General features: G+C 41.8%; 1 protein-coding gene across 1 annotated transcript in view; it reads right to left on the bottom strand.

Annotated features, from left to right (window-relative positions):
* cdh13 (cadherin 13, H-cadherin (heart)) overlaps positions 1-14,825 on the bottom strand; it is a 423,814-nt gene that overhangs the window by 127,210 nt on the left and 281,779 nt on the right. The window contains exon 8 of the mRNA XM_086297939.1: positions 14,322-14,500. Within this exon, the coding sequence (XP_086154065.1) occupies positions 14,322-14,500 (179 nt within the window). The remainder of the gene's footprint in view (positions 1-14,321; positions 14,501-14,825) is intronic.

The following is a 14,825-nucleotide window of genomic DNA, read 5'->3' as shown; positions in this document are numbered from 1 at the left end:
AAGGGCTGAATCAGAGGAATGAGGGGAGGCAGACGAAGGATGAAATGAGACAGGAAGCACAGACAAAAGGAGAAAGTCGGAAGGTAGAGGAAGAGCCATGAAGAGGGCGGTAAGAGTGGCGATGCCCTCTCTAAGCATAATGACAGCGTAGCGTCACCGGGACCTCTCTGACATTAGTGAAGCTCTCGCTTCCACTTAGCACAGACGTTTTCCTCCGAGCAAGCAGTCGACTCATCCTAATTATTCAGGTCTCACCCTGCTGTCTTTTCCTACTTCCTTTTCTCCGCTGCCCTTTCAGTACCTCCTTAGGACACAGGAAAAGTCAGAATCCACTCCGCGCTCGCAGATTACTTTGGAATTTTAAAAAGGTCTTCTGCTTTTCTTTTTTTTATTCTGTGTGCATAGTCATTTGAACGAGCCAATATTTGTGCTCTGCTAATATCTAGAGCTGACACTTTAGCTTTGTTTAATAGAAATTATGCATTTTTAAATCTCACAAAGTCGCAGTCGTGACGCTAACGGTTCGTGAGGCCAGATAGTGCATTATGTTATTCTAGACACACATAACATTTTACACCTACTACAGTGTTTAACCTAATTAGGGATTTCACAAGCATTGTCCATTCAGGCAGTCGATACCTGCACACGATAGCAAGATAGATATTAGCCAAAACCAAAACCAAAGCTATGCAGGACTAGGATACACATGGCTTTGGTTTTCTGTTCATATTATATTTGTAGTTCCAGCTCATAGTTTCGGTCACTGTGTCTTCCCTGTGTTGCACATCCACTCAGTCGTGTCTCTGAGTCTTTGCCAATGTCTTGTGCTTCCTGTTTTACTTTGATAGTCTTATGTCAGTGTATTCTGTTTTGTTTCCTTTGTCTCATCCTGTCTGATCTGTCCCAGCTGTCCCCCATCATCTCATTGTCTCACCTGTGCATTTAAGCCCTGTGTTTTCCCTTTGTCACATCGTACCCTCACCGTGCTTCTGGTAATGTTCTGGTTCTCTGTCTCCTGGTTTTGTGTTCTAGTTGGAGCCTCATGATTCTAGTTCCTAGTTTAGTTTTCTTGTATTTCATGTTCGAATGTTCTCCAGAAATAAAGCTGCGACCTTTAGTCATTCAGAGTCCTGCGTCCCTGGCATTTGTGTGCTGCAATTTTGTCTTCCAGATTATTGCTACTCCAAATGTAGTCCTGATCTGAATTCAGTCTTAAGAAAAGCACTTAAAAAATTAACTGACAAATTAATTGAGAGAGCGGAAGTAAAAAAAAAAACAGAACTGACTAAGATTATTAGACAAGACCCAAACCTACCTGGTCCTATGTGGAAAAGTATTTGCCCCATAAAACAGATACGTGAATTGCAGTCAAGTAGTTCTCATAACTGGTAACGAGTCTTTCACATTGCATCGAAGGAATTTTGCACATTTCTTTGCAGAATTGCTTTAATTCAGCCACACTGGTGGGGGGGTCCAAACATGACAGGCTTGTCTAAAAGCGTATCAATAGGATTTAGGTACAGACTGTTACACCAAAACCTTCGTTTTGATGGACTTGCTGATGTGTTTTGAGTCATTGTCCTGCTTGAGCTTCAGGGCACGTACTGATGGTCAGACACTCTCCTTCAGGATTTTCTGGTAAAACACAGAATTCATGTTTCCATCAATTACAGCGAATTGTCCTGAAGGAGTAAAGCAGCCCGGACTATCACACTATCAGCACCATGTTTGACTGTCGGTATGATTTTCTTTATTATAAAATACTGCGTTGATTCTGAAAAAAATAAAATAAAATAAAAATCTGACAGTATGTTTGCGCAGCAATTTCCTAATGTTGTAAACCTGCTCAACATTTGGCAATAAAACCCTTTCTGACTCTGTTAGTTTTAGGGCAGATGTAAAGAGACTCAAACCTTCCAAAAAGTTAAAACTTTTGTCTTGTGAGTCCACAAAATATTTTCCCAAAAGTCTTAAAAATCATTAAAGAGGTCTTTTGGCAGATGAGCCTTTGTGCTCTTTTCATCAGCAGCAGTTTCAACCTTCGAACTCTCACATGGATGTTTTTGTCATTGTTGAATCACGAACATTGATCGTAACTCAGATAAGTGAGGCCTGCAGACTTTAGATAATCTGAGTTATTTCGTGACTGCATGGATGAGTCATGGATGAACTCTCATTGCAACTCTTTTGCCACCGTTGACACAACCAGGTTTTTATTACTGATTTACTCTTTCAACAAGGCCCAGGTAGGTTCAGATCATGTTTTTCCAATAATAAATGAAATCATCATTTAAAAACAAATTTTTAATGTTTTTAAATGATGATTTCATTTAGACTTAGGTTACATTTGTGTGTGTGTGTGTGTGTGTGTGTGTGTGTGTGTGTGTGTGTGTGTGTTCAAAAAAAGTATCTACTTGTTTCATAAAACTCTGGCGAGAGGTTCCATGCAGCTCTATCACTTAGGTTAAACTTAGGTTACATTTGTCTAATATTCAAGCTGAAAAATGTTATTTTGAAAAAAGTGTAAAAAACAAAACAAAACAAAACAACAAATAAGGAAGGAGGAAAATATTTTTTTACCGCACTTTAAAACTGGGCGTCCTGCCGGGTGCCATCAGATCCCCCTTTATAACAACGACTTTTTCTTCATCGACCGTCTTCGGATGTTTCAGAATTTGAACTGAACGTGTTGCTGCAGTGTCTCCACCCTCGTGGCCTTGTGAGCATAAATTATAGATATTTGAGGAGTTATTATAGCTGGGATGACTGAACGTATGCAGCAGTGAAGCATTGCTCTCCTGCAAACCACAGACAGTATTTGCTAAGAAAATCCAGTAATGTCGTGTTTTCTCTGTTACCCAAGAACAAAGAACTGGTTAAAAGAAAAAAATAAAATTAAAAGAAAAGAAAAAAAATCACAAACATGTTTAACTGTTTTTTTTATTTATTAATAAATTGATCAGGAAATATCAATAACCTACAGTGATGGCTGTCTCACTGCATGCACAAAGATTATTTTAATTTGGAGTAATTTGGATTGCCTGCCTTCCTCTCTCTCTGGTTGTCCTGTCCTATTAGTCTCCATTGTTCCGCCCTCTTAGTATCTTAATGATCCAATTTTTCACCTTCATCCCTTTTATTTTCATTTTCTCTCTCTCATCTTTTCAAACTGTGCCTCTCGTCTCTGCTTGTCAGGGGACATATAATTTCCCACGTTGTTTTCTCTCTGGTCCCAGACTTTCATTGAGTAGTGTCTGCAAGACTCAATTAAAGAAAGAGAGAGAGAGAAAAAAACAAAGATTAACAACACACTTTTTTTTTACCCACAATGCCCAGGGGGCTCAATTTATCTCGAGGAACGCTCAGCTTGAGAAAAAAAAACTGTGATTGACACCTCTAACCTTCATTGGGGTGTAATCTCCATCTTTAGCACTCGGAGATCTAATTAATTAGGGGGAATCTCATTTCCTCACTAATGCAACTGGACAGAGGCATGATAGAGGAGTGGAAGGCAGGAAGAGGAGGAGGCTGAAGAGAGGAAGGACTGAGATGAAGACGGAAAATAAGAGCGCCGTATTTCATCAATGCCCGTGAACGGTGTTCACCTTGTTCATTTCAGGGAAGAACAAGAGAGAGTGAGGTGGTTGGGTTCACACCAACTACACTGTATTGATTACAGCTGCCAGACGTCTGGCTACTGGCCATGGGAGACACTGCAGTAACATTCTTTATAATGGGATCTCTTGGTAATGTACTCATGTGTTTCACTTTCTTCTCTAGGCTTCGTTTCTCAGTTAAAAGCCATCACGTATGCGTGAGCAAGTGTGACTGTAATTGGTTTTGACTTCTTGCTGCTTCACAGGCAAAACTGACCTTTTTTAAACCACTTCGATCCAAATGAAGGGACTAAAACCAGGTGTGAAACTATATTATAGTAAAAACAGGTAAGTAAACAAATACATAAATGGATACCTTTAAAACATAATAAGGGGGAGTGGTTACAGTGAGCCTGAACACTATCAGTTTATCTTATATAAATGGATGCATGAACACATCCAAAGGTAAACTGCACAAATGCTGCGTACACAGTACATACCAGATACTACAACTGAAGTTAGGGGAGCAGACGCTGCATCCATGTGCCAAGAATGAATATGCCAGATATTAAGCTTCCCCTCCAACCCAAACTGTGTTCTGCTTATTGTTATATGACCTTTACTGTGGCGAATGATGGATGTGCTGAGACTGTTTCCTCATCCGTTTGTTGATGGGTGAAGATGTCTCTGCCCGCCCCTTAAAGTTGTACAACTCACAGACGTGACGTTAACAAACAGATAAGAAATCTACTGTGTACTGCGATTTTGCTTCCAGATTATTAATGTAGTCCCAATCTCAATTCATTTCAGATATTGAAGGAGAGCAGCGCGTCTATACGGACAACGGACACGCGTTCAGGCTAACACAGCTTTACCTTGATTACAGTAATCAGTCTCAAAGATCAGCATATTAATCACTAACAAAACTATCAGGGAGTGGAAAGCTGCCCCCTTATCTCAGATGCCTCCAACTTTTCTAAATTCATTGAAATTTGCTTCAGAAGGTATTCAACAGGGATTTAACGAGGAAATACGAGACCTCTGAATATATTTCACGTTACCTGTGGTCCAGACTGGCTGTAGTTCACGCAGGTCTTTATACTGAGGCCAGTTTTATAAGAACTCTAAATTACTTCCACAAAACTCTCAAAGCTTGTGGCTAAAGACAGCCCTGAAAAACATTTCAGTAAGCAGTGAATACAAAGTGCCTTGTAGTCATTGTTGCAGCTATGAATAAAATCACTCTGTCGCTTCTAAATTTGTTCTCCATTCTGCCACTCATGATCACGTTAGCTCTCCTCCACTCTCATTTCTCTATTAAGTTGCATCTCCTAGCACATACTGAGCCAGAACCTTCTGATGGCGTCTCTTTCTTGCCAGCCAAAAAGAGCTGAACCTGTTCGGATTCCCGCGCCCTCAGAGAACCTACACGTGAGTAGGGATGGGGATTGTTTAGGTTTTATCCGATACCAGTACCAAACCGGTACTTTTGAAACGGTGCCGGTGCTTAAACAGTGCTCGAACCGGTGCTTAAAGAATGGAGAACACAAAATTGGTCCAAAAACCTCTCATGTTTAGCTGTTTTTTGTAAAAAGATAACAATGTTAGCCTTTTCTGCAGCTATAGCGGATTTATGGTATCACTCTTGGCTGGAAGCAGTGCTTAAACAATGGAAAAAACACAAACTTTGTCCAAAAACCTCTCATGTTCAGCTGTTTTCCACTTTTTCTTTGGTCATTTTAGCCTTTTTGCTGTGCTCAGTGTGAGGTCTCGCAGCAAGCTATCAAATACGGCGCATTTCTCGGCTTTAAAAAAAACGCTATGCGTCGCCAGGTGTTTCATCGGATTTGAGGTGTTTCCTCCTTTGACAGTATCACAGTATCAGCTTAAAGCACTTGTTGCTGCTGAGTTTGCATATTTTGCTGTGAAGTACAGCCAGACTTTTGACCGCTTTGCCTTGGACATTCTTAATCTGTAGCTCTGCTCTAACAGAACGTACGTACCTGGGCCCGCCTACTATCCTCGGAAAGGTAAAATGATTGGCTAGAATCTAAAGTGTATCACAGCTCAGGAAAAAAAAGCACCGAAATAAAGCACCGAAATGTGCGCTGCTTCTCGGTCTGGTTACTACCGTTTATGACAGAACTGGTGCCATCATGGCACCGGACACCGGTACCCATCCCTACATGTGAGTCCATACCGTCCTGCATCTGTCTTTTTCCGACTCATCTACTCACACCTTACCAATCTGCAGATCATAATAGGAGAGTGAAGGGAGTTTATAAACTGAAGTGTACATCAAATCTGCTGTAATGAAATCTTATTAATGTGTTCCCTGTGCTGTATTATTTGCATATAAATGACATAATATAATAACTCTCTCCAGCCTCTACCTGGGAGGAGTAAATATGTCTCTGTCTGCTTTGTCTCGTTGCTGTGACACGAGGAAACGAGATGCTAATTGAAGAGAGGCAACCATCTTTATGTGACGACTGACATTCAATTATGTTCGGGAGATCAGATTAGGTGGTGGCCCCAGAAATGTTTGAAAACAACATTTTGCAGAGCGGCAACTCTGAAGGCGGCCAAGGAAGTAATTTGAATGGCTGTTTGAGGCCTGCGCTGAATGGTGCTGCTCTGAATGGAATCACTATGCTATGACCTGCGAGTAATTGGATGTCCACAGTGAAGTGTTGACAGAGAAGGGGAGGCAAGGCTGATGGGAAAAAACAGAGATAGACAGTAAGGCGGCGAGAAGAGAGAAAATAACACAAAATGAAAATAACCAAGAAAACAATGTGATGTACATGACAGCATAGGGAGAAGGGAGCGACGGGGTGGGGGGAGTGCAGGGGATCACAACAGTGGCGATGGAGAAAACAAATGCAGTTTCCCCTTAAAGTGGAACCTGCCAAAGTTTCAGGTTTCATTCATCCCAACACACCGGCATGTAGCCACTCCAGCCACAGAGCCAAATAAGCCATTAGACGGGATTCGCTTTCTTATCAGCCGAACGCTGTCAGGAAGCGTGTTGCCAAGGTCGCGCTAAACAAACACCGGGTCGCTTTACTTACAGCCGCCATTGCTTTCTGCACTGATCAGGGATAAGTGTGTGCATCCATTTACCTGTCACTTGAGATCTGCACTAGTTAAGCATAACAGAGTGAATAATGACATGTAAACACATTTACAGCACAGGTCCTAATCTCAGTGCTGACAGTGCCCAGCACATAAACCGTCACGTCAACAGAGACCAAATGAGTTCGTTACCAGGCCTCTGGAGTAGAGCTGCCACGATTAGTCGACTATCAAAATCGTCGACGACTGATTTAATAGTCGACGCGTCGTTTGAAGCTTTGTAAGATCACAAAAGACGCAGGAATAAGTAGCAGGATTTAAGAGTGTAATAACGGACTGAAACAGAAGATGGCAGCACTGCATGTACAAGGATGCCAGCTGCCGTTAAACCCCGAAGAAGAAGAAGCAGTTTCCCAGAATTCATAGCGCGGCCCAGCTCAGTTTCCAACAATGGCGGCAGCTAGTTAGTTTTAATGTTACTCTTATTATTCTTTCTGGGTCACAAAATAAACGTTTAACATATTTTCAGGCGAGAATGTAGCTGTGTAAACCTCAAATATCTGCTCAGTTTATCAGGACACCACATATTTTCAAAAGCGCTCCGACGTTTTCGGAGACATCTGTTACCCACTAGCTCGCTACTCAGGTGAAACATGATATATGAGTCACTTAGATAACTTAAAAATGTTATTGTTTGGCTTTTTTTAGTATTTTATTTGTTCCTGAGTAAATCGGTTTGGCTGAGATTAAAGTTATAGTTTTTACACAGCTGAATAAACGTCAAGCAGACAGCTGATTATCAGAAGTGTGAGATGCTCCAGAATTTACTCCGGTGTCCTGTTATATTTTAGATAGCAAGGAGTTTATTAAACTTCACCGAAACAATCTGCAAATTTCATTAAAATTTAATAAACTATCATCTTGTCTTTATTTTTAGTTAGCACAGACCTTAAACACTTAAAGCTGTTGAAGTTGATTTAAGTAGATGTGTATTCTATTCTTTGTGATATGAACACATGTGAAACAAATGATCATTTAGCCATTTATTTTTAGCTCAAAATGACAACATTAACACGATAAAACAGGTCTCCTTCTTAAACAGAAGCCTGTCATGCTTAACTTTTGAGAATATAAGTAAATCTTTCTTTAAAAGAACTCTGTCCTGCTTAACTTAAAATTATATAAATTATAGAAAACAATAGAACAAAAATATTCTTGTAACAGTGCACATTTAGTGCATTTAGTACAATTGGCTTCAGCTGAGGTATTATTTCAGCTTTTCTAATGCTAATCAGCTGCTCCTGTTTGTAAACCCGCTTGTTCCCATGATTACGCATCTTAACTCATCATCATTATTCATCTATGTATTACTTTTATGTATTAGTCATCTATTTGTTGTAATCATCTATCCTTGCAGTTGTTTATTACACAAAATAAATTATATTATCACACTTCTGGCCACATAGCGCTGATATTCACTGCACATGCCCATATTAACTTTTTCCAGCCAGGTGTTTTCCTTTTCCCATTCTTCCCTTTCTCTGAGGGAAACAAACATTGCTGCTCTAACGCTGGGCTCACACTGTGCGGTTTTAGGCCCATTTTGAGCCGATTTTTGAGTGATCGGACCGATTTTGGCCTTCATCGTGCGTCGTGTAGTATACGTGGGGTAACGAGAAGTGATTAACACCTCACGACCAGCTCCCGATCATCAATCGCTCGTGAGGGTGTCACCGCAGCCGCTCACACTGCTCGCGCGCAAACACGTAAACGTCGGTGAACAAGACTGAGCAGCACGGCTGTGCAGCGTGTGATCTGGACACAAGCGATGGAGGCACAACTTGTAGAACTTTGGAAAGCTCATCCGAGCCTTTTCGATGTGGCATCACAAAATTATCACGACCACAACAACTGTGAAAATAGTTGGATTTACACTGCTGCTCAATCACAGCTGCCTGATCAATGTTTTTCATTAGCAATTTAGCAAAGTTGATGGTGGTGTGTCTGTGTGAGTGAAAGACAGAGAGAGAGCGCGACAGATTTTCTGTTATAACCTTCATTTTATGGAGGCACAGTGTGAGCACTCAGGTCGCATCAGAGCATCGGGCCGTATAGTGTGAGACCTGCATCGTGACCTACCAACTTCTAACCCCTGCGAGTCAATCGTGCAGTTTGAAAATCGCACAGTGTCTGTCCAGCTTTAGGTTTACTGTCGTCCGAGACTTGCACCGCAGTGTCTGCGTTTGTTTCCCTGTTGGCCATGCTTCTTGTTGTGGTCATCTGTTATCTTCCGGTATTTTCTCCGCAAGCGACCTTTCCTCGACCAATGAGATGAGCGGTAATCTGACGTGTCATACTCGAATTGTCATAAGTGTGCTGTCAGCTCATTGGTCACAAAGCAGGAGAGGGGCTGGGAATTGTGTTTTCAAACAAAGCGTTAATTCCATTAACATTTATAGACTACTTTTGATTCTCACTGTATTACGGGACAAAGTGCGTCCCTTATTAGCTCAATACGGGACGTGTACTTTTGTTTCGAAATACGGGACGATTCCGTATTTTAAGGGACGGTTGGCAACCCTATGTAGAGGAGGTCTTATAGCCATTTAAATCAGCTGTGTTGGATCAAGGACACAAAACTGGCCATCGAGGCCTGGAGATCCCCACCCTACGTAGACTCGATGCTAATCAAATTTATTTTCCACTCTCATTTTCAGAGCAGTCAAAACAGTTTTCAAAAGTACTTTTAAAATGAAATTTACCTTAAAAATGGGAACTGTTAAGATGTGCCTTAATTTGGCTGATTCACCAAACATAACACATCAAGAAGCGAAGTTTCATTTATATCACTGCAAACATCACAATTCAGTGGCAATACACACACACACACAAGCAGACATCCTCTTCCCTCCATGTAATTCACCTTTGTAAGACATGAGAGGGGCGAAGGGGTCGGTCAACTCTATCGATTGGCTATCCTGAGCAGTGACAGCTCCCAGATTGGCCGGAGAGCATTAGGGAGTCAGAAAGTCACACTGCCATTAGCAGTCTGTCCTCTCCGGTTACAACCAGCCAGCACACGGACACTCCATGGACTAAAAGAGATCAGAATGACGGGTGTGTGTGCCCTGTAACAAATATATTCAAGCCAAAAACACTGGGAACCCTTCTCAGTTTTCTTATTTCATTACTTCTGAGAACGTCTCTGCCTGGTGTCTGTAAGAAGACGTCCCTAGAATAGAAAACCGTATACACACATCTCTACTTACACTGTTCAAATGCATTCAGCGTAACTCAGAACACAGTATAAATAAGACTAAACCAGAAATGCATCAATCGATTAGTTGGTTGCCACAAATATGATGGATGAGCAGCTGATCGGCCTCAGAGATATATCTCTCCAAAACTGTAACAAATACCAAACAGCTTATCTAGCATAACACATGCGCTAAAGTGAAATATACTGTCCATCCCTTCTCTTCTGCTTGTCTTTGTCAAGGTCGTGGGGCCGCTGGAGACTATCCCAGCTACCACAGGGTGAGAGGCGGGGTACGCCCTGGACAGGTCCCCAGTCTGTCACGGGGCTAACACACAGACAGACAACCATTCACACTCACATTCACACATATGGGTCATTTAGATTCATCAGTTAACCTAACGCCGTGAACTGCATGTCTTTGGACTGCGGGAGGAAGCCAGAGTACCCGGAGAGAACCCACGCAAACATGGGTGGTGCATGGGTACCACTCGGGTGGTCTCAGAATTTCGTGTCTGGCATTCACAGATGATGTGGTTCTGTCGGCTTCATCAGGCGGTGGCCTCTAGCTCACATTGGAGCAGCGCCAAGAGTCTGAGAGTGAAGCAGCGGGAACAAAAATTGGCACCTCTAAGCCTGAGGCCATGGTCCTCAGCCGAAAAAGGGTGGCGTGCCCAGCCAGGATTGGGGGACGAGTTTCCACCCCAAGTGGAAGAGTATCTCAGGGGCTTGTTGACTGAGGGGAGAGGGGAGCGTGACATCGACAGACGGATTGGTGCTGCAACTGTAGTGATGCAGACGCTGTACTGGTGAAACGAGCTGAGTGTAAAAGCGAAGCTCTCAATTTAACGGCCAACCTATGTCCCTACGGTCATCTGTGGTCACAAGCTCTGGGTAGTGACTGAAAGGAGAACATCCGTTAGATGTTCTGGGAATCTGTCACTGTGGGAGGCCCCAGGGCAGACCCAGGACATGCTGGAGAGATTATAACTCTCAGCTCTCCTGGGAGAGGGAGGTCTGGGCTTCTCTGCCTTGGCCGCTGCCCCCCCAGCAGCCTAATGCTAAAGATGCCCCAGATGGATGGAAATGTATTGCAAATCATTTTCAGCGTGATTTTATTTGTTTTGAAAAGCTTTGTCCACTAACTAGAAGCATTTTATTTTATAAAATATCGAGTTTTATGATGAGCACATATTTATGACTTACAGCTCTAAAAGACAGAAAACTGGTAGGTAAGACTCTAGATCCAGTCCTTCACAGCAAAAAGAGCCAAATCAGTACACCTGATTAAAGTTCAGATGTGAGTTTGAAGACAAAGGGAGATTTCAGTGCACCCCTTCCTGCCGTCCGCCACCTTTGCAGGTTTCTTTGCTTTTTTCTGATTCAAATTTCTGCGCCTTTTGTTCACAAGCCTTTAAAAATAATGTGCTGCAGTACAGCTGTGACAACGGGAGGCAGTGCATGAAAGCACAGCTGACTGATGAAACTATAGTTAGACTGATAAATGAGATGGTGAGATTATTTTTTTGTGCAGGATGAAGGATCAGCAGGAAGATGTGCGCAGCATGAAGCGCCACTATCTCACAAGGTGTTTTGTTTTCTCTGAACAGATAATTTATTAATTTAAGCTTATCTGAGCTATTCTTACCGACAAACACTCATAGATGTGCATGCTGAATCACACAGAGGAAGAAAACACATCGACAGTCTCGTGCTCGCCTTCATGGAGACTAAGGAAGGTGGAACCCTGTATTGATTAGCATCCAGTGACGTGCAGTTTTGATGTGTACCGTACGAATAGTGCTTGAGTCTTGTAGTAACTGCACTCTGCACGGCCAGCAGGTGAAGAGGGACATATTTGCAATGCAGACTCATTAACAGTGATTTCCATGTAAATCCAGTGAAAAATACAAAAACTCTTTGATCTTTTCTAACTTAAGAAAATGGCCTCATCCCTGCAGCATTACCAGCCGTCAGAAATTACAGCCTGCCATTGATCCAACAACCTCGCGTGTCAGAATAATATTAGACGGCAAGGGGAGACATGTCTACAATAAAGTGAGGAGAAAAACAGAGAGTGCTGGAATAAATGTGCATATCAAGACAGGATTTTACGCCTCAGAGAAAGCACTAGAGGCAAAATCAAACTGATTTCAATGTGACAAAATTGATTTTCTCCGGATTGCTTTTTGCTTCCCTGGGGCAGGTGAGGTGTCTATCCAAATACACTTATAGCGCCACCTGAATTATGTCTGAGGAATTTGAAGAACATAGGGAATATTTTTGTTTCTCCTATCCATTTGGTGTTTTGCCTTTGTTGCAAAGCAGAATATTGCAGACATACAAAAGACATACTGTATTTAAAAACTATATTGGCAGATGGAGCTAAACTGCATCGAGCTGGCGTCAGAGTCATGACGACGTGCTAAAGTGGCTGCGTCTAAATTTCGTCAGACCTCTATATGGACAGTTTTAAGGTACCCTTTCTGCTCTTCCATCTGCCCTCTTTTCAATCATATATGTTGTTTTAGGCTTTTCATGTGACTATTAATACCACAAAGAGCTCTCACATACATATATTTGTCATGATTTGTTTATTATAGAAATAAACTTGTTTCACTTCTTTTTCTTTGAGCCCATTTAAACGTTTTCGAGGACTGTGACGATCCTGCACGGCAGCATAAAACTGACTCATTGCTTCAAACATCAGAACACTTGAATGCTATGCTCTCTTTTACACGACTTCTTAGAATCCTTCCCTCCGAGTCCAAGTTCTTTAACATTTGTTGATCAAAATAAGTGCAAATCAAGTGCATTACATGATCTTTTCAAAAACCTATAACCTATCATGCACATGGAGAAATGCAGTATTAATGACCACCAAGGCGTTAAAGCTTAAAGCTGAAATAATTGTATTTCCAACTGGACTTCAGCTTTACATATGGACGCGAGTTAGTTTGAGTTGCGTTACTGGTTATTTTACAGTACATGCTACGAAATTCAGGAGTTTAAAAATGAAGAGAAAAGGTGAAAAATTCTGCCTTCTTCAAAGGCATTCAGCTGACCCACACATATGGTTCTTACACACACACTGGACTTTCTGGACATTGTTTTTGCACAACACTGGTCACTATATTCTTCATTTCCGGTTAATACTTGTACAGCTGCTGTTATTGTGTATATATTTATTTATATTTCTTCATACATTCTTATATAGTTCTATATTGTGTATTTTGTTGTACAGTTATTTTATTTTCAACTTTAATTTATATATTTTATCTTATTCTTCCCAGTTAAATTTACCCTTCATTCTAATTTGTGTTGTACAGTTATTTCATTTTTAACCTTAATTTATATTTTATTCCTTCCTAGTTAAATTTACCCTTTTTAATTTTTCATATTTATTTCCTATCTTATTCATAGCCTTTTCCTTTTTTGTTTTCTTTAGGTCACGAGCAGTTGTCCAAGCATTTCACTACATATCGTACTGTGTATGACTGTGTACGTGACAAATAAAATTTGAATTTGAATTTGAATTTGAATTTTTTGAACATTAGCCTGTTAGTGGTGTAATAAATCTTGGCTGCAGACATTAGAGAAGCAGTGTTATTGTTGCTGTTTTTTCTACACTCTACTGGAGCATTATCTTTTGAAATATCCTGGAAGTCTCACTTTCATCCTCCTATTACACCAGGAAAACCCACCAGCTGTGTATCTCTTGGATGATTTCTTATTCACCTCACAAAAGCAGCAACACTGCACACTGCATCGATTACATCTCATTTCATCCTCCTTTTAATTAATTAGGCTTCTATTAAACGGTCTACTGTAGCTCAGGGATTGGCTCATCAGGGCAGTTAGTCACCACGGCTCCAACAGTTCCGGATGGGAGGTTTTTAGCTTTCGGGATGTTGGACACCACCAGAGTCGACGGATGAGTGTGTATCACCTCAATTAAACTATTCGCTAAGTGTCTGACAACAGCTAATATTCCTCTTCCACCAGCGGAGCCAATCGATGTTCTGGCATTCGTCACCCTGCTGGAAAAGCAATCATCCCGTTGTGTCGCTCTGGTTTTACGGGGAAATGGAAAGGCGCTCGTCTAGCTACTGCGCCTGCTAGCTGGAACGCGCCGGTGCTCCCTCACACAAAGGCACACACAAACACCGAAGCGGCTTACACGACACACAGACACCGACTACGTGGTTTCTTGAGTCTGCCGGCAGCACAGGCGACACGTTGGGAATGAATGGATGCTTCGTTTCAGAAACTCCAGTGACACGTTTAAGCCTCGTGACAACTTCCTGACCACCAACACCACACCGCTGAGTACCGCTCAGTGCAGAGGCCCACACCACAAACACAGGAACAGATTTGCCGAGTTAACCCACCTCTCTGTCAAGTAACGTGGGAGCTATAACTGTGACGATGTCTCCTCTTTCTGCATCAATGTAGAACATGTTCGGGGAAGGTTTGTCTGGAGACTGTTTGACGATGTTGTAGCGCAGAACGGCGTTGTCTGTATTCGGGTCGTCCGCGTCAAACGCCGTCATTGTCATCACTGTGGTTCCTGGGGACGAGATTAAAGGACCAGGCTGAGTCAGAACTGAACATTTGTCTTTACTCACTAAGAAATGAGCAAATAAGAACAACAAGAGAAACACATTTGATTAAAATACCCTGAAATCAGTCTCAGGTAAACATTTGGCAATATGTTAAACTACAGGAGTCACAGGAACTCTACTAAATTTTTATTTTTGTTTTTACAATTCTTCTTTTTCCAACTGTGAAATGTATTTGTCATGTAGGCAAGTTCTTATTTTGACTGGTTAAAGCCGCCAGATAAGGATGCAGGATCCAGAAACCTGCAAGAAACACTGACGGAAGGTTAACAG

Source organism: Aulonocara sp. 'chitande type north' Nkhata Bay, linkage group LG7 (genome assembly GCF_057382095.1).
Source record: "Aulonocara sp. 'chitande type north' Nkhata Bay isolate Kocher_YH1m ecotype deep benthic linkage group LG7, A_spYH_male_GT1.1, whole genome shotgun sequence".
Lineage (NCBI taxonomy): Eukaryota > Metazoa > Chordata > Actinopteri > Cichliformes > Cichlidae > Aulonocara > Aulonocara sp. 'chitande type north' Nkhata Bay.
Note: the sequence above shows the minus strand (reverse complement) of the source record. Positions and strands in the feature narration are given on the sequence as shown.